This window comes from Nesoenas mayeri (genome assembly GCF_963082525.1).
Source record: "Nesoenas mayeri genome assembly, chromosome: 21".
NCBI classification, from domain to species: Eukaryota; Metazoa; Chordata; class Aves; order Columbiformes; family Columbidae; genus Nesoenas; species Nesoenas mayeri.
The window spans coordinates 6,838,015-6,857,991 of record NC_137571.1 but is presented as its reverse complement, the minus strand read 5'-3'; the positions used below and the strand labels follow the sequence as shown (position 1 = coordinate 6,857,991).

Here is a 19,977-nt window from a genome sequence, read left to right as displayed (position 1 = left end):
AGGGGTGTGTGCTGAGATGACCCTACGAGAAGCCACCTGGTGCCTTCTGCTAAGGAGCAACCGGAGCATAAATCTTGTAACTGGAGCTGAAGGTCAGGGGGGAGGTGGCAGCGGGCCCGGCTGTGGCCGCGCTGGGCTGGGCTGACGGAGCCTGTGGGGAGCGACTGGTGGGGCAGATGTGCCAAACGGGGGATGAGTCACTTGTGGTGCCACCAGCTCTGCCGGGAAGCGAGAGCGGGGCTGGGGACGCGGCACGAGGAGGACGTGGGGCTGCTGCCCCGTCTCCCTGTGCTCTGCCCCTTCTCGCCCCAGTTCCCCATGGCTGAGTCCCCCATTTGGGGCCACGTTCCCACCTCACCACTCGTGACCTTGACCGCGTCGCGCAGCATCAGCTGATGCTCTGGCAGCCGCTGCCCGTCTGCGCTGGCGGGACCGCGGGGCCGGGGCTGGCAGAGCTGCAGGGCAGGAACTGACACCCCCTGGAACAGCAAGTTTCCACCCCTCACAGCCTCTCCTATTTCCACAGCGCTGGGCCTTTAACCCCATCGCTTCCAGGGTGTGCGGGCTGAGACCGGCGAGGCTCAGCGCTGTGGGTGAGCATGTGCCAAAAAAGCCTTTTTTTCCAGCTAAACTGAGCACAGAGCTGTAACAACATGGCCTTTTTTATTTTTCCTTGTGAGTTTTCCCATTATTAATTAAAAAAACAAAACAAAAACAAAAGAACAAGCACAAAACCCCCACCCAAGCCCCAAGCAGCACCACGAGGCGATGGGGCCGCAGGCTCCGAGGCCACGGGAGCCGCGCCTGGCGCGGGGTGAGGACGGAGGCGATGCGGGAGGCGAACGTGGCACCATGTGACGGGCGGAGGAGCTGGGGACAGCGTCTATGTCCCCTTCTCGTAGGTGCGGGTGGAGACGACGTTGCCCATGGTGAGAGTCTGGTGGCAGAAATGGTGATGGGTTAGTTCCCACCTTGCCCTGTTCCAGGCTGTAACCCCCTCCAATTTAGAACCATTTCTATTTCCTTACCAGAATTAATTTGCCATCCTTCAGCTCCCGGACCAGCGATGTCTCCTTCCCATCCCACTTCTGCACGTGGACGAGCTTCCCTCCATCCAGCTTGACCACGGACTGCGGGAGAGAGCAGGACCCACCGTCACCCTCCTCCCCAGGGATTCTCAGCTCCAGGGGCTTTGTCCCTTGGAGGGGACGATGCTGAGTGTCCCCATGCTCACCCAGAGCCCTGTGGGGCTCCGGGACAGGCTGTGGGTGCCACCATCGGGATGTCCATCTGGCAGCATCCCCCTGTTCTTTGTCAGCCGAGTTCAGCATGGGCTGGATGCTGCTGTGGCCACCAGCTGGGTCACAGCCCCGGCTGCCACCGAGTAGCCCCGTCACGGTGACCCTGACCCAGGGTCAGCACCGGGAGCCCTGCCCAGGGCCTCATCCTGCTCTGGGGCTGCCGGGACCTGATCCCAGCTGCCTCCAAGCACAGCTCGCTGGCTCCAAATGTCAGATGGGGTGCAGGTATCGGGGCAGGTATCGGTGCCTTGAACTGAAGCCTCTGCCTGTGCCGCAGGGCCCGGCAAGGGCTTTCGGAGGAGCTGATCCGGCAAACTCAGCTCTGCTCACCAGAGCCGCTGTTTGCTCAGCCGCTGCTGTTGACTCAGCCCCAAACACCGGGCCGGTGCCAAGGCTGGTGTGACAGCCGGTGCCAAGGCTGGTGTGACAGCCGAGCAGGGTTGTGCCGGGACAGACAGTGGCACCGGCTGCCCAGCCCCGTCCTGCCCTGTGCCCCCCAGCTCCTCCAGTCCCCCTGCAGCTCAGCTCTCCCCAGGGCTCAGGGGCCCCATGGGGGGGTCTCCCCATAGCTCAGGTGCCCCCATAGCCCCGGTCCCTGCATGGCTTGGGGGTGCCCAGAGCTCAGATGTCCCCACAGCTGGGGTGTCCCCACCACTCAGGTGCCCCACACATCCTGGGTGTCCCACAATTTGACATACCCCACCGGCCCCATCCCGGTGGCTCCACGGCTCTGCAGCCACCCTGGCCCCCCTGCCCCACCATGTGCCCTCTGGCCACGGGCCAAGGGGCACGTGAAGGGCACGTCCCCGAGCTGTGGGGTCACGCGTCTCCGCTGCTTTGAACCTTTTGGGATTTTGTGTGCAACGAGCCCTGAGTTGCCCTCCAGGTCCTGCCCGGGTGGGGAACACGGGGCTCCCAGCTGCTCCGTGCACACGTGTTCTATTCCCAGCAGCTGAGAAACAGGGAAAACACAGGGGGTGGATCCAGCCTGCAACAGCAAGTGCCTCTGCGGGGTGGGAGAGACCACGAAAGAAGCTCTGACCCCCCCCAAAGCTTTTTACCTGGCTCTTATGGGAAGGAACAGCCTGACCGTGGAGGTCCTGGCCTCCCTAGGGACCCCCAGAGAGGCATCAGCCCCTGGCGGGGATCGGCCAGGCAGGGTTGCCCACCCGCTCCGTCCCTGCTTCACAGGGCAAGCAAAAAGGGGGCTCCTCAAAGAGATGCTGTGCCCTGTGCCCCCCAAGCAAGGACAACACTCGCCACCACCCCCCACATCCCCTCGCTGCCTCTTGAGCAAACCTGTGGCCGTTTGCAAGCCGGGCTCTTGCACAACGTCCCTGGCAGCTCCAGGGCCCCCCGGGGAAAACCTCACTGCAAAATGGGGCAGGGAGGGGGCAGGGGGTGGGACCGGGCGCGAGCACCCGCACTGGCGGGATAACGATTTTCTGCTGCCGAACACAAAAAGGATGGAGCCCCCGGGCCAGGAGCTGATGGCCGGATCCAGCAAAGCCCACTGAGCATTTTTGGGGTCCTGCCGCGGGGGGGCAGGGGCTGGGGCTCACCTTGACGTGCCTGTCGTCCGCCGTGGTCTCATCAAACTCCTCGCCCAGCTTGAAGCTGATCTCCGTGTTCTTGAAGGTGCTCTGGGTCTTCACCGTGACCTTGTCGCCGTCCACCTCGATGATGGTGGTGGGTTTGGTGAGCCCGGCCATCTGCCGCGTGGCGAAGCCCACGCCTGGGGGGGGGCAAGGTTGGGGGCGCTGAGGGGGTGTGGGGGCAGGATGTGGCCATGAGCCTCTGGTCCTGCCAGCATCACCCCGGAGATCTTCCTCACAATGGAGGGGGGGGGTGAACCCCAAAATTGCTCCCTACCCATCACCCTGGGGGGACGTGTGTGCTCAGTGTGCTTGGGGGGGCTGGGAGTGCTGCTCAGGGAGGGATCCTGCACCAGCAGCCACCAGCGCCGGGGCTGGGCGGGGTAGGGGGGCACCGGTGTCACCCCCACACCCCTGCACCGCTGCGGGTGGGGACCCACCTGCCCAGGAGCTGGGGCTGGGTGATGGGGGGGATGAATGGAGAGGTCCTGAGGGGGCTCCCGGGAGGGGGTCCCATCCCTCCACCAAGGGCTGCCCCGGGAGGGGGTGGGCAGGAGAAGGACAAGACCTCCTTACTCAGCTCCAGCCGCCGGGCACAAAGCCCTGGAGACCCCCCGCAAAACACCCCGGATACCCCCATAAACCACCTTGGAGCCCCCATAAACCACCCCGGATAAGCCCCATCAACCACCCCATAAACCACCCCGGAGCCCCCCCACCGCCTGCAGCCCCGTGCGCGGGGCGGGGGGCTCGGCCATGCAAATGGGGTGCAGGGTAGAAAACAAAGGGGGTGATGTCCTGACTGCAGCCTCCACCCCCGCCACTCACCCAACGCCTTCATGTACTCATCGAAATTGGTCGTATCCACCAGCTTCCAGGTGCCCACGAAGGCGTCAACCATGGTGCGGAGCGCGGGGGGGACGCGCGGGGCGCCGGGCGGGTCGGAGGGCTCGGGGGGGGACGCGCGGGGCGCCGGGCGGGTCGGAGGGCTCGGGGGGGGACGCGCGGGGCGCCGGGCGGGTCGGAGGGCTCGGGGGGCCGGGGCCGTGCGCGCAGCTCCGCACCGCCCAGCTCGCAGCTGCCGCTCGGCCGCGCCGCCGCCTTAAATAATGTCCCCATCACATGATTGGAAGCGGCACCGCCGCGGCCAGGAATACTCGGCGCTCCCACAGCGCTGCCAGCGGCCGCCCCGGCAGCGCCCCCGGCCCCGCCCCGGCCTGGGCACCCGCGGAACGGGGGGGCACTGCTGGGGAGAGGAAAGGGGGGCCAGCTGTGTCATGGGCTGTGTGCGGTCCCTGCGGTACGGCGGCCAAAGGGTGTGGGATATGGGGAAACTGAGGCAGGGTGCGGGTGTGTGCCCACCCCATGGCAGACTCAAATTGGGGGGGTAGGTGCTGCCTGTGGTCTGTGGGTGGGGGGCATGGCCAGGACATGGGGACGCCAGTGATGGCGGTGTCCTTCGGGGTGACCTGTCCTCGGGACAAGGAGGCTGAGCTGGGGAAACTGAGGAACGGGGAGCAGCAAGTAACCAGGGTGGGGGTTCAGGCATCCAGGGGAGCGTGGGGACATGTGTGACCCCACCCCGCTCTGTGTGTGGGGGGACACGTGACCCTGTCCCTGCTCCGTGTCTGTGGGGACACACGTGTGACCCTGTCCCTGCTCCGTGTCTGTGGGGACACACGTGTGACCCTGTCCCTCCCCTGTGTGTGTTCGCACACACACATGTGCCCATGGTGATGCTCTGTGTGTCAGGGGGACACTGGGGACAACGACAGCCATGGGGTCACGGGACCCACAGCATGTGCCCCCCAGCCCCTGGGGACGCGCCTCCTCCTGCCCCTGTCCCCAGGCAGCGCAGGCTCCCAGCTGGGGGGTCGGGTGTCCTTGAACCCCGTGGCTGCAGCACATGCCTCCATCTTAGGGACTTTGGGGTCAAAGTGGCCAGGTCTGGGAGGGACAGTTTCTCCCTCTCTCTGGCCCCAAGTTGTCATCACAGACACCCAAAAATAGCTGAGAGCTCGTGTTCAACCTCCTCCCCCCAGCAGTGCCCCCGAGCGGGACCCCCTTGCCTTGCGTCCCCTGTGGGTGACAAGCCCTGGATCCCGTGGGATAGGCGTCCCCCCATCCGGCTTGGACACCCACAGGACACGGCTCCCCAGGGACAGACGGGCCATTTATTTCCCAGACAAGTCCCTGGGGAGCCAGAGCCCCCACTCACACCCACCCCCAGCCTGGGAGGTGATGAAGAGGGCAGGGACTGTCACCTGTCCCCTCACCCTCCTGGGTGTCAGTGTCCCAAATGGGCACAGTCCTGGTCCCCACGCGCGCTCCCAGCCTCCCCCTGAGACAACGGGACCAGGAGATGTGGATGTTCATGTGTACAGCTGCCCACACACAGGGACACCCACCCATGGGAACACCCACGTACAGGGACACCCACCCACCTGCAGAAGCTCCCACGCATGTGAACACTCCTGCTCACAGACCCCCAGCACACACACGGACACCCACTGACACGGGTGAGCACCCACGCACGTGGTCACTCACACACAGGGACACCCGTGCTCACAGACCCCCAGCACACATGTGGGTGCCATGCACACAAGCATCCCCGCACACGACACGCGTGTACACGTGCCCATTCACATGGGAGCCACTGTCCTTGCCCAAGAGCCTGGGGATGGCCAGTGCCACCCTGGGGTGCTGGGGACTTTGCTTGAGGGCTGGGGACCTGTCGGTGTTCAGTGCTTCCTCCCCCCGTCTTCTTGAAAAAGGCTCCAGCACCACCCAGGACAAAAGGCCAGGAGATGGAAGTGGTACCCAAAACATCACAGTGAACACCACACTCAGCCAGAAACACCCGCGGGCTGCTCCTGCGACAGGGAGAGAGTCCCCCGGAGACCCCCCGTGCTCAGCTCTGCCAGATGTCCCAGAAGAGAAGTATTCCTCCCCCCGCCAGGTCCTCGCCCAGGGCGCGGGTGGCAATCGCCCCTCCGTCACGGGGGTCCCCGCCACGCGATGCTCCCCGGGTGGCAGGGTCAAGACGAGACCCGCCGGTCCCTCTCGCTGCGGTAGCACCGAGGAAAATGCAGCGGACTCCGCCGTGCCAGGAAAGCTGGGCTGGTGCTCCACGGCCTCCTCCATCCTCTGCTGCTCAGCAATGGCCCCCCCAGCGCGGGGTTAGGACGTGTCCTTCAGCTCGGGGCTGAGGGGCTGCGGAGGGGGCGCCTCTGCCGAGGGCGACTGCATCTCCTGGGCGCTGCCTGCGAGGAGACGAGGGATGAGCCACCACGGACCCTGCTCACCCTCTTGTCCCCAACTCTGCTGCGGGACGGGCTGAGGGAGTTGGGTGTTCAGCTGGGGAAGAGAAGCTCCGGGGAGACTTTGTTGTAGCCTTTGCAGACTTATAAGGGGCCAGGAAGAAAGATGGGGACGGAATTTTGAGCAGGTGATAGGACAAGGGGTGATGGTTTAAACTAAAGGAGGGAGATTCAGGCTGGACATGGGGAAGGAATTGTTGCCTGAGGGTGGTGAGAGCCTGGCCCAGGTACCCAGAGAGGGGGTGGATGAACCATCCCTGAGACACCCCAGGCCAGGCTGGACGGGGCTCTGAGCACCCTGAGCTGGTGACGATGTCCCTGTCATGGCAGGGGGGGCACTGGGGGGCTGGGAGGGTCCCTCCAACCCAAACCGTCCTGTGATTCTATGATTCCCCGTCACCCACCTGCGGTCAGGGACATCTCGGCCAGCTTGAGGGGCAGGTCGGAGGGGCTGACGCCGGCCGGCGAGCCCAGGATGTCGGGCAGGGCATTGCGCCGGCCCGTTCGCCCGGAGGATGCGAAGTCCAGCACGGGTTCCACCTCGGTCATTCTAACCCTGGGGAGACACCGTTCCCTCCTTGTCACCCTGCTGAGCATGGCAGGCGAAGGGGACCCGGCTGTGGCCCAGGCTGGATGCTCTGGTTCAGGGCAGGCAGCATCCCTGGGGAACGGGGCTGAGCCCCCAACAACACCCCCCACCCACTCTGACCGCAGGGTCTCCAGGGATGGAGGCAGGGGCCACTCTTCCAATGGGACTCCCTTGTCCCCAGGGTTGGCACCTTTGGGTGCTGTGACTTCTGCTGGTCACAGCATCATGGAGGAAGGGGAGTCCTGGGGGTCCCACCCCCACCCCCCGCCCCGAGCAGCCTTACCGGGCGCCCTCCAGCCTGGCCTGGCGCGGCGTGTCCCCCGTGCCCAGGGTCCTGCTCCGCTCCCCGGCCTGGCCGTTCCCCCTCCCAATGTCCCCCAGCCAGCGAGGGACCCCACGGGAGATGGGGGCTCTGGGATGGGTCCCCTCCGGCTCCAACCTGGGGAAGACAGAGCAGAGGTCAGCGATGGGGCTGGTGCCAGGAGGGAGCTGGGAACAAGCCGGGGGTGGGAGAGGCTGTGTGCCCGTGCAGGGCACCCACGGCACCCTCCTCCCTGAGGGGCTCTGTCAAGCCCGGCTGCAGAGGGCAAGGACCCCTCATCCCTGGGGGGCAGGTGGGAGGAGGATGGAGAGCAGGGATGGGGACATGGAGGTGACACCCAGCTGGGAGGTGGAACAGCAAGGGAGGTGGAGGGGGGACAGCAGGACCAGCTGCAGTGCCAGGGCATAAGGGCACATTGTCCCCAAGCTGGCGACACCACTGTGTCCCTTGGAGAGCGGCCCTTGCTGACCCACGGCAGGCAGTGGTGACACCCACCGGGGTCCCCTGGGCAGGTGGGGGCTCTCCCAGTCACAGGGTGAAAGGACCCCCAGGCATCCCCATCTCCTCCGCATCAGACACTGGTGGCAATGCTGGGACTGGTGTCCCCAATCTGGTGACAGCAGGAGCTCATCCTGCTGTGAGGGGCACAAACTCACCAGTGTTGCGCTGGGAATCGCTCTCCGGCAGAGGACGAGCCAAGGTCCCCGAGTCCTTGGGCACAGGCACCGTGCCGAGCGGGACGAGTGACCCCGGCTGCGTGCGAGGAGGAGGAATGAATGATTAACCCGGCAGGTGATTAGTCACAGGGCAGCTGCCCCATGCGGGGCAGGACCTGGGCCCTTTTCAGCTGGGGAAACTGAGGCATGGAGTGAGGCTCGGGGGTGTGAGGAGGGCAGGTCGGTGGCCCTGCGAGTGGTGCCTGAGCCGTGGAAAAGACACAGCAGAGGCACAATGGTCTGTGTGCAGGTGTGTGCGCACACGTGCACCATCTACGGCACTCTGGAGCTGCGGGTTTGAGTGTGCACTGGCACACGTATGTGCGTGTTTGCCTGCATCGCCTCTGGCTGGGCTGCTGTGTGTGATGTATGTGTATGTGCAGCTGGCGCTGAGCTCAGGCTGTGTGTGTGCTGTCCTCTGGGACACACGTGCATGCATGGTGTCCCGTGACACACGTATGTGCATATGTGGTGCATTGCAGAACATGTTTGTGCATGCATGACACCCTCTGACACATGCATGTGCATGCGCGGTGCATTGTAGTACGTGTGTGAATGCATGGCATGCCCTGGCACATATATGTGCATACACAGTGTCCCGTGACACATGTATGTGTACACCACGTGCCCTGTACACACATCAGCACATATGTGCGTCCCTAGGTCAGCGTGAAGGCTCCTGCCAGCTCCTGTTAGTGCCAGCGCCGTGTCACCTCCTGGTCACAGAGTTTCTCGTCACACAGCACATGTTCAAGTTCAGGTCGATCATCTGTCACCGAGTGTCCCACAGCAGCACCTGCTCGCCTGGCGGGCCCTCGGCCTGGCAGCCCCGCTCCGGGCAGCGGGACAGGGGAGGTGACGTGTAGCATCCGAGATGGCACAGGAGCACCTGCTGTGTCACCCTGGCACCCGTTTGGGAGGAGGAGCTGGAGGGAGCCAGGTCACATACACCTGGTGCATGTGACGGTGTGAGCACGTGAGCGTGCAAAGCACACGTACGTGTGCACTCATGGTCACACACACAGACGCATAAATATGGGTGTTGGTCTGTTCTCCCAAGTATCAAGCGCCAGGAGCAGAGGAAACGGCCTCAAGTTGCTCCAGGGGAGGTTGAGGTTGGATTTAGGAACAATTTCTCCCCCAAAGGGCTGTGGGGCATTGAACAGGCTGCCCAGGGCAGTGCTGGAGTCACCAGCCCTGGGGGGTTGGACAGAGATGAGGGTCTCAGGACATGGGGCAGGGACAGGGGTGGGTTATGGGTGGACTCGATGATCTTGAGGGTCTCTTCCAACCTAAATGATTCTATAATTCTAAATTCATGCATGCAAACATGCATGCACACAAATGTACACATGTGTGCACACATAAAGGCATGCATGTGCACATGCATGTACACAGGAATGTACATGTGCACTCGCAAGCTACAAACACACACAGACATACACATGTGGACTCACACAGACAGACAGACAGACAGACACAGTCTCCCTATGCACACCCCAGCCCCCAGCGCCGGCTCAGACCTGGATCCCGGCAGCCCCGGTGGCTCCGCACGCTCACGTCCTGCAGAACTGGGCAATAACCAGCCCTCAGCACCAGTCCCACGGGCAGCAAGTCCCACCCCACACGGGGCAAATAGCACTGCATGAACCCCAGCCCTCCGCCTGGTGAGCAGAGATTTCCCCTCTAAGCAGGGACCGTTTCTGGCAGGCTTAATGTGGTCTCAACTCAAAAAAGCTCCTGGGCTCACATGGAAGGTCCTCAGGGCCACTGGCTCCTGCTTTAATGCCCCTAATGGGATATAGGAGGGAGGGCAGAAATAAACCTTAATCCCTCCTGGAGATGGGCTGTGATGGAAGAGACTGGGGAGAGGTGGAGAGAGGACAGGAGAGAAGAGCGTGAGCCATCTGAAAATCCACTGGCAACTCTACAGTCTCAGTGTTAGTAATGAACACAAATGAAAAATGGGAAGGATTTACCAAAGTGTAACCATAACATTGAATTAAATGAGTGTTGCAAACCGGGAAAGAAAGAGCTGCCCTGGCTCAGAAAGGTGTCATAGAATCACAGGATGGTTTGTGTTGAAGGACCTTCCCAGCCCCCCAGTGCCCCCCCTGCCATGACAGGGACATCGTCACCAGCTCAGGGTGCTCAGAGCCCCGTCCAGCCTGGCCTGGGGTGTCTCAGGGATGGTTCATCCACCACCTCTCTGGGTACCTGGGCCAGGCTCTCACCACCCTCAGGCAACAATTCCTTCCCCATGTCCAGCCTGAAGCTCTCCTGCTTTAGTCTACAACCATGAGAGCATCATCCAGGAAAGTCAGCGATGAGTCCACAAGAGAGGAAAACCCAACGGGGCTGGTTTACCCAGAGACCGACAGCCAACAGCCAGACCAGACAGCCCCTGGAGCCCGGAACAGCAGATGGCAATAATTAAACACAGGATAAAATCTGGAGAGCTGAGAGATTCCCCCGGAGCAGCACGGTTGGTCCCGGCGGCTCCGTCCCGAGGGACGCGGCTGCAGGCAGCACCGCTCCTGCCCGACGCCGGTGCCGGAGCCCGGGGGATGCTGAGCAGCACCCGCTGCCACGGAGCAATGGGCTCTGTCAGCTGTCAGAGCCCATAAACAGCTCCCGGGATCTAGGTGAAAGGGAATAAATATTGTCCTGAACTCATCGTCTCCAGGGCAGGGGGAGAAAATGAGAAAAGGGCCCAGGGATGTTGGCTGGTGCAAGAATACTTAAGGTGGTTAAATGCAGACAGATGTGGAGAACAGGTTTTGCTTCAAGCCCAGGGCCTGGGAACATCCCAGACCAAGTGCCTGGAGATGATGGTCCAGGCTTAGGCTCAGTCCCAATCCTGCTCATATCCAAATCCTGAATTATTCCACTCAAACCTTTCCCTGGGTTACACGGGTGCTTTCAGAGGTCATCCTTCACTTGCCTTCACTCACCCTCTGTCTCCTTTTAGCACGCTTCAGGGCAAGCATTTTTATTTAGGATTTTTTCAGCTGTAGTACTTAGAAATTTATTTTTCACGCTAAATCCTGAGCTGTGTCCTAGCTAATGCCAGCCTAAACCGAACACAAACCCTCCACTGGCTCTGCAGTGGGGCTCATCCAGGCTTGTTGGACATTGGTACCTAAATTCCCATTCAAGGCAAAGAGTGAGAATGAAGGACTCTGAAATGGGACACCAACGATCTCCATTCCCTTAATTTCTGGATACCAACAGCACAAGAGGCGGGATTTGCTGCTGACATCCATAGGATGGAGTTGCTGGGAGGAAAAAATGTGCATTATTGCTCTATCAATCTGTTGTTGTGCATGGGAATGATGGCAAAGTTCAGCTCCATTTAATACCCTCTTACAACCAGGAGAAAAAATAGAATCCAACCTGAGTGTCTCCGGACAGGATTTCAGGCCATTTGTATAAACTGTCGCTTCGGTTTATAATGCTGCAAATGTAAATCAGAGCGAGTCCCGCTGCAGGGTAAGAGCAAAACCAGCCCCTGCGCTCGCTGACATCCCAACACAAAGTTTCCCTGAGCATCCGCAGGGCAAACCCAAACACTGCCAACGCGAATCCTGGCACCGCCAGACCTCAGGCTGTAACTGCCCAGAAAAACCCCTTTGGATCCTGCAGACCTGGATTGGGATGGAAAAAGTGCTCTGGAGGGCTTGGCAGCTTAATTCCAGCTTTAACCTGCTGAGCACCTGCGAGGGTGCTGGGTGCTGGTGGGAGGGCTGAGTCCGTCTCCCCCCTCTCCTGGCTCCTGGGGCTACTCTCAGTCCCACCATCTGCATTTGGGTCCTTTTTGAGTCCAAGGGGGAAAACACAACAGCCCTTTTCACCTGGGGATGATGAAATCCCACCTGCCGCCCGCACAGAGAGGGCCCCGGCACCGCAGGTGAGTCAATGTTTGCTCCCGTAGCCCAGGGAGGGAAGCAGGAGCTTCCCCTACCACGCGTCTCCATTGCAAAGCAGGTGATCTAACGGGAGGTAACTGCGATGATTGAGCCCTGGGTAATACAGCTCCCACTGTAACCTTTAGTTAACTGCTCCGACGACAGCACAAACTATAATTTTGCATAATAAACGTGTCACCCACATCTAAATCGGTTTCATTCTTTAGCAATTTCAGGCTCCCTCCTCCCCAAATGGCTCTTCAGCAGCTGCTCCAGCCTGAGCACCCTGGGTGGGAGCCGACAGATCTGATCTGAAACGCTGGGGACAGGGACGGGTCCCCGCTTCTCCTGGCTGTGGGCGCAGATGGTGTGGGTGGCACAGGGATTTGTGCCAGGGGAAACCCAAGGAGCTGCAAAGATGTTGTAACACAGGCCATGGGCTGCCAGGGCAGGGGCTGGGTGACCTGCGGGGACACAGGGTGCCAGCTGGGCGCCACCAAGGGCACGCTGGGCTGTGCCGTGTCAGGAGCACTGTGGGCTGGGTGACATGAGTCCCCAGGCCCTTCTGAAATGCAGCCGGATGGTCCTGGGCTCTGCTGTGCACTGCAGGAGCATCCTCCCAGCACGAGGTCCCTTTTCTCCACCTGCCGCTGGCCGGCACTGGGAGGACCGTGGTCCAGCTGGGCAGTGTGGGGAGGGCAGCGGGTGCCCGGGGAGGCAGCACCGAGTTCGGAGGAGGCTGCCCAGCTCTGCCAAAGCAGCAGCACATGTGTGGGCACCTGGGTAATTAATTTTGAGCAACGGCACCAGCTGCCAGCCTCCCAGGCCACGTGCTGCAGCTGGTACCTGCGGTTCCCCGGGGAGCCCCCAGCATGTGCTCCCCCCAGCTCCCTGGCAGAGGCAGATTTTCTCCTTCCAAGAAGGGAAGGGGAGATCTCCCAGGGTGTCCCGCTCCGCAGGCAGCATCCCCTCGGGAGGGACCAATGCATGGTGAGGAAGAGCTCCAGATGTTTTCCCCCATCCCTACATGGATGCTGGGAGCACCGTCGGGATTCCTTCGTGGTGCCACGTCCCCACAGGGTCCCAGCACCCTGTCCTGTGAGGGAGCTTGGGGTCAGGTCAGGAATAGCTGCCAGAGCTTCGCCAGCTGAACTGGGAGCTGAACCCCAAGGCTTCCCCCAGGGTGGCTGCAACCACGGGCTCCCCGAGCAGCCCCAGCTCCCCGCCGCCCCCCGCATCCCGGTGCTGTGGAGAAATGCTGCGACTCCCACTATTCAAAAAAGTGAGGAGAACCTGGCTCTGCCACCACATTTCCCCCTCCAAATCCTCTGGCTTTTTGGGGGAAGATACTGCTGAGAAGGGTGGAGACAGTGGTAAGGCTCCCTCCATCCTATTATACCTCCCACCTCTCCTGCCCCATGGTGACAAGAGGGGACATCCCAGGAGGAGTGCAGGCAGCTCCTGTGAGAGCAAGGCTTGAGGTGTCCCTTGGTGGACAGCCCCAAGGTCACAGGCTGTGAGTATTTGGGGTGAGCACAGGACATCCCGCCTCTGCCACCTCCTTGCTGGCACTGCCACCCAGCCAGGGGACAGGAGCCAGCTCTGGGGACCAGAGGGACCCGATCCAAGCATCTGCAGGGGCAACCTGCCAAAAAAATGCCCTGAAGGCAGCGAGGAGGGGTTGTCCCTGGGGAAGCCCTTTCCTCCCAAGAGGATGACGCCTGCCCGAGGTGGGGAGGAGGTACAAGACGAGCGTGTCCCCTGCATGGAGCGGTGCTCAGCCCTGTGCTGGGTGTCCATGAGCTCTCGCTGCCTGGGACCCCTACAGCTCCCCAGGCCCAGAATCATCGGGGAAGCTCAAATCTGGGAAGCTGAGGGCTGGAGCTGGGGGGTGGGGGTAGCTGAGATGAGCATGGGGCAGGGTGGGGGGTGGAGGGGGCACAGGTGACCCCAGGACCTGCCAGAGGGGAGGAGCTGGGGATGAGGGGCCAGGGTGGGTGCCAGGATGGGACTGAGATGCCACCAGGGGGGTTGACCTGAAGTGCCCACCCCAAGACGAACAAGCCTTGATGGTGCCTGACCACTGCTCACCTCCATCCTCCCAGAGCCACTTGTCCCCAGTGGAATGGGCATGGACCCCCCAAGTCCTTGAGAGACACCCCACTGTCCTGTTTAGCACCACAGCCTGTCACTACGTTTCATCCTCCCCAAATCATTCTGCCCCCTGAGGACATCGCCATCCCCCGAGCCTCCCGCCTCTCCACCCTCTCTTTGCTCTGATTTGCAGCCATGGAGCTGGCACCCGGTCCCCAGCGCCCATGGGCACAGAGCATCATCCACCGCCATGGCCCATGGCTCCTGTGCAAGCACGTCACCGGCACCCGCCACCCACCAGCTGCTCACCTGGGCTGTGCCGGAGCCGGTGCCAACGTCGGTACCGATACCGATGCCGGTGTTGGTGCTGCTGCCGGTGTTAATGCGTGTCCCGGGGTTGATGCTGATAGTGATGCTGGTGTTGATGTCGGTGTCGGTGCTGATGCTGATGTCGGTGTCGGTGCTGATGCTGATGTTGGTGTCAGAGCTGATGCCGCCGCCGGTGCCGGTGCCGGTGCTGCCGCCGGTGCGGTGCCAGCCGGGCGGGCCGGAGGACGCTGCCGGGCTCCGAGCCCCGGGGAAGCTCCGGTTCCTCCAGCCCCTGGGGCACCCAGGGCCGCCGCCGCCGCCCCGCCCGCCGCTCCCCCCGCCCCGCTCCGCGCGGGGGGGACCCACCCGCCGCCCCGCCCCGCCCGCCGCCCCCCCATCCCCAGCGGGACCGGCCCCTTCCTGCCGCCGACACCCCCCGCACCCCCGCAGCCGGTGGCTGCCCCCGTGCCCGGGGGCTGCGTCCCCTGTGTCCCCGCGGTTTGGGGGGGCGGTGACATCCCCACCCATCTCCCCCCATCAGGCTCCGTAGGGCACCGTTGCCCCGCAATGCACGGGGGGACCCAGGCTGGGGGCTCGCAGTCCAGCGGCTCTGCCTTCCAGCCAGCAAAACCCCACATTTCTTCTGAATTAGAGTCCCTGGCTGCCGCCCTGGGGAAGGAGCCCCATAGCCCCCGTGAGGGGGTGAGGAGGGCTCTGCTCACTGCTTGGCCCCAGCCCGCACACCTCCCTGTGCATTTATTTCAGCCCCAAATAATGGCCAGGCTCAAAATCTTTGGGAAAAACAAGAGTTTAATCAATGTGGCTGCACCCCGTGGTGTGTGCTGCCTGGGGAGGGTCGGCGGGTGGGCTGGGAGAAGCTGGTTCTGGCTGGTAAATCCACCTGATCACGTCACAGCGCCGTGTTTTGCCCAACACAAGAGCTGTTCTCCCAGCAGGAGGACGCGGGGCAGGGCCGGGGTGCAGAGCAGGTGTGTCACCATCCTGGCAGCCACGGTTGCTCCTGGCACTAGCGTCACCTCAGGGGGTGGGCACAGCCAATGTGATGGGGGTTCCACACCTGCACCCCTGAGCTGGATGGGAGCAGCGAGGGATGTGAGGCAGTGATGATCAGACCCACCTTGAGTGTGGATTAAAAGCAACTCAAATTTGCACACGGGAACGATAACCCACCTCCCTGGGCTGCCACTGGTGTGTGCGACTGGGAAACAGAGCAGTGTTGGTGAGAGGCTCCAGAATGTCCCCTCCTGAGGTGCATGTCCCTGTGGATGGGGAAGCGGGGAGCGCTTTCAGGGGGGTGTCCCCCGAATGACAGCGTCCCTGCTCCCCTGGCCCTGCACTGGGATGCTGTTCCCGGCAGGAGCAGCTCAGGGGGCACATTCCCAAATTCCTGGCTCTGGCCAAAATCCTCTCCCTGCGGACGAGGAGGGGTGATGTTCAGCATCCAGAGCAAGGTCCCCATCCTGTCCCTTCCCCGGAGGAGCTCAGCTCCGGGGCACGAGGGCTACAAGGAGAATCCTGGAGGAGGTTGCAGACCTGGGAAGGTCGATGCTTTCCTGACCTCTACACCAACCGGCATGGCAAATGGGAACGCGTCTCACCATTCCAGGGCTGCAGAGGGACGAGGGATGCTTGAGCAGCCAGGACTTGGCTGGTCTGAGCCTCCGGTACCCCCGTGCCCCAACAGCTCGGGGGCTGGAGCCGTGGCCCCGGCAGCCGGCAGGAGGGACGTTATCCTGCCTGCTCGCTCACGCGTGGTGACGGGCGACTGACAGCTCCCGCGCGGCCGGCGGGGAGGGAGCCTTTGCCAGACGCTATTTTTAGCCTCCTCACGCTCCGTTTTCTCCTTGACTGTCTCCCCGCTCCGGAGCAGCCTCGGGCCGAGCACCGGCGATGTTTATCCTGCCTGGCACCTGATGGGATGTGGCACCGGCTGGGATGTAACGGCTGCCATCCCTCTGCTCGGGGGATGAGCGGGAGCGAGAGAGGAGATGCTGCGGGGATGGGGAGGGAGAAGAGGGCAGCCCAGAGTGGTTGGGGAGGGCCCTGCTGGAGCACCCTGGGGTGGGTGTCTCTTCCCCCAGCTGTCCCCAAGGGATGCTCTGCCCACCCAGGCTCAGCACTTCCCTCTGGCAGCGTGAGCCTTTGGGGATGCCTGGGCTGCAGGAGCTGGGGACACTGAGGCACACAAGAGGTGTGCAAGTCCCTCCATGTGCATTGATGGCAGCAAAGAACCATTCCAGACCTGCCTGCATCCAGGACATGGAGCATCAGGAGCCCAGACTCCCAGCTGAAGCTCACAAAGCTCCTGGGTACAAGCTCCAGCGATGCAGAAACATGTCGGTACAACAGCTGGGAAAGGAAAATATATTCCCAGCTCAGGCAGGACCTGTTCAGTGTTGGGACTGGGCTGTGCTGTGGTGCTCGGTGTTGCACTGACAAGGGAGCAAAGGTTGCTTTGCTCTTGGGCTTTGCAGGCATTGGATTCCCCTTCCCAGAGCACTCCCAGCAGCATGAGCATCCCTGCTGATAAGGGACCTAAAATACACTGTCCGAGCCCTCCCAAGTGTCTGGACAGGTCCCGCTTTATCCTTCAGGGAGATGCTGCTGCTCCCTGCTCTGCCACCTGCTTTAAACCCTATTTTCTCCTACAAAAGGGAGGTGCGGGCAGGAGGAGCAGTGCTGCTCTCCACTCGCCTGCCCAGCACTGCGGGCTCTGACCTGCGGTAGAAGTCACCTCCCAGGGAGAGCAGCACTTCGCTGCTCCTCTTTTAGATGCATCTTTCCAGTTTCCAGTCCAGTTTAAACCCTGGTTTCTCTCTGGGTATGTAGGTGACGTGGAGGAAAGGTTATTTCTGAGCTGAGCTCGCCCCTGGGCTGCGTCAGTCCCTCCGTTAAGGTGCTATTTTGGGAGACGGGTCACAGGGTCTGGGGACCTGCAGGTTGTTCCCTGGCTGGGGACAGAGACTTTCCATGAGCCTGGGCAGGACACGGCCTTGCGGCCACCCCTACATTGGGGAACCAGCCCCGGATCTGCAGAAAACCTGCTCAGCCCTTCGGAAGAACCATTCTGCTCATGAGATCTCAGAGGCCGAAGGCAGCGAGCACATCTCATTGCCTGGAGGATTTAAAACAAGAGGGAAAATGCTAGCAAACACCTCCCAGGGAGGCAATTTGTCACCAGGTAGGGTGGAGCGTCCTGCCGAGAGGAAATCTGGCCATCTCCGTGCTGCCTCAACGGGGGATGTTAAGGTCACAGCAGACAGCAATGTCCTTCCCGGGCGTCCTCGCTGCTCCGGGTACCCAGCCATCTGGAGCTGAGCTCACTGCACCGTCCTTGCAGGGCACAGCGATTCCACAGCACCATCTCCCCCTAGACACGACGTGATGGGGGTGATGGAGACCTCCTGCCCCCCGTGCCGTGCAGCTGAGCAGCCCCTGGGTGCGAGCACAGCCCCGTGCATCCCCTCCACAACGGGGGACAGCATGAGCTGTATTTCCTATTTCTGTAGGTCAAGGCAGCTGGAACACCTGCAATGAGTTGCACAGGTCTTTGCAGCTCAGCTGCAACCTTGCCATTCCCAGCAGAATGGGAAAGTTCAACCAAAATAATGGCTGGAACATGGTGTGATTTGCACGGTTTTGGCTTCAAGAGACCAGATCGGGGTGGCGAGGCGAGCCTTTGGAAGAAAGGTTTGGTGGAGTTAACCAGGCATGAAGAAAGCATCCCCAAAACACATCTTCATGGGTAAAACAGAGCTCAGATCTGTTTTCATGCTCCAGTAACTTCCAGCTGCCTGGATGGGGGTGTGGGGAGCCCCACAAACTGTCCCCGCCAGCGGAGGGGGTGCCTGCCACCAGAGCCCTGGGGTTCAGCCAGACCCACCAGACTTCAGGCCCCGCTCTCCCCCAGCAGACCCTCGCTGTCCGGCTCAGCTCTGGGATGCTGCAAACCAGCCAAGCCAGCCCAAATCACCGCAGGCGCATCGCTAACGGACCGAGCAGCCGGCAGCCGGTGGGGACGCAGGCACTGCCCGCAGCCCTGCCCGCAGCCCTGCCCGCAGCCCTGCCTGCGCGCTGCCTGCGCGCTGCCTGCACCTCCAGCAGCCACAGGGATTTGTGTAAAGCTCCCAGCGCCCGGGTTGGGCTTTTTTTATCCCTGGCTGCTTTTACGTTGACATTCTTAGCTGTGCCACTGGCTCCAGTGCTGCTCGCTAACCCCTTTTACAGGCAGCTAAATATAGCCCAGGCAGCTAAGCAAAATCTGCTCGGCAGGGCCACGTGGGGCTCGGCAGCTCCACCACAAGCACGGCCAGGCCAGGGGTCTGCCAGCACCGCGGGGGGACAAGAATGTCCTCGCTGGTGGCACCTTCCCCCCCGCCGTGCCTCGTCCCCATCTGCATGAGCATCACCGCGGCTTTGATGCTCCCAATGGCATCTCATTTCTTGTCCCTGCTTTGGTGGCCCCATTTCTCCCCCACCCTGGGCTTTCCTGGGGTCCTCCCACCCAAATGGGGATATTTTACCCTGGGCTTTAGCAGCACCCCTGATCCAGCAGAAATATGGGATAAAGCCCCAGATGCTGCTGCACTTAATAAAAAAGCCACGTGGCTCCGGGGATCCACATGGGTGTCGTGCGAAGCATCCGCTGCAGGGAGCAACCCCCAAACCTGCTGAGGACCCTCTGAGCTCCCCTGCACCCCACAAAGGGTCTGCAAAGGGGGGAACACGGCTCCCACCCCATGGCTCACTCGCCCATGGATGCAGCTCAGTTTCTGTCTCTCCTGTCAAACACAGATATTGCTGCCGGAACCGTGAACTCATTAAGGAGACACTGATCTAATGGTCTCCACGCTGGCGCTTCTGGGTTTTTTCCCTTCTTTTTTGTTTTAAACAGCAAGGAATGAGGCGAAAGGCTGACTGGAGAAATCTAATTGGATCCCCACGGCTCATTAGCCATTCCTCCAAAAGGAAGAATCATTAAGGCTGAAAATGAACAGGCTCGAAAACCGCCTGCGCCATACGCAGCTTTCCACGGGCATCCCAGATTCGCAGTCCCCGCGGCTGGGACGCCCGGGTGGCACTGGGGACACCCTGTCCACAGGGGATGATGGAAAACGCAGGTGAGGGGCTCAGGGGCTCTTGTGCTGGAGTCTGGAGGAAGGTCGGACCCTTTGGGTGCCGGGAAAGTAAATTGGGGGGCTCAGACCTAGAGCAGAAGTAGCAGCAGTGTGGAGGCTGCAGGCTGGGAATGACAGAAGAACCAGGTCCTCCTGCCTGGGGGACCAAGGACACCTTCAGATCAAGCTCCCCCTGCTTTCCCCTCCCCCAGCCTCCCTATCCCACCGACTCAGATCCTGGTGCCTTGGGGGGGACATTCAGCTCACAGAGGAGTCACCTCCTCCCCAGATTTTCCTTCCCAGCAGTTGTGTCAGTGCAGAAACTCCTGCCTGACACTCTCATCCATCACCCACCAGGCATCTGGCCACCGCCACCGGGAAGACAAACAGCGTCTGTCCAAACTCAGCAGGGAAATGCCGGAGCTTTTCCAGCCAGTCGCTAAATCAAGCTTCAAGGACAGAGGGTGCCCGGCATTTCTTGGCCTCAATGCCCTTCTCTTTTCTTGCTGGGAGAGGCTTCGGGGACAAGACCAAATGGGAGGTTTGGTGATGGCTTATTATGGAAACCACCAGCCATGTCAGGTCTGCATCACCCCACTGGTCTCTAAGACATCTCAAACTGGCAAAACATCCCCAAAGAGGGTCACAAATGCAATCTCAATGGGTTTCCCAGCAGCAATGCCAG

General features: G+C 61.6%; 2 protein-coding genes across 2 annotated transcripts; both read right to left on the bottom strand.

Annotated features, from left to right (window-relative positions):
* Positions 1-548: 548 nt before the first annotated feature.
* FABP3 (fatty acid binding protein 3) lies at positions 549-3,797 on the bottom strand (the record flags this gene model as incomplete). Its single annotated transcript, XM_080357557.1, has 4 exons — positions 549-937; positions 1,029-1,130; positions 2,864-3,036; positions 3,725-3,797. 4 exons carry the CDS (start codon positions 3,795-3,797, stop codon positions 884-886), a joined length of 402 nt encoding a protein of 133 aa, XP_080213683.1. The 3' UTR covers positions 549-883.
* Positions 3,798-6,076: 2,279 nt separating this feature from the next.
* Positions 6,077-6,765, bottom strand: LOC308048590 (cAMP-dependent protein kinase inhibitor beta-like; the record flags this gene model as incomplete). Its single annotated transcript, XM_080357817.1, has 2 exons — positions 6,077-6,159; positions 6,621-6,765. 2 exons carry the CDS (start codon positions 6,763-6,765, stop codon positions 6,077-6,079), a joined length of 228 nt encoding a protein of 75 aa, XP_080213943.1.
* Positions 6,766-19,977: the final 13,212 nt, after the last annotated feature.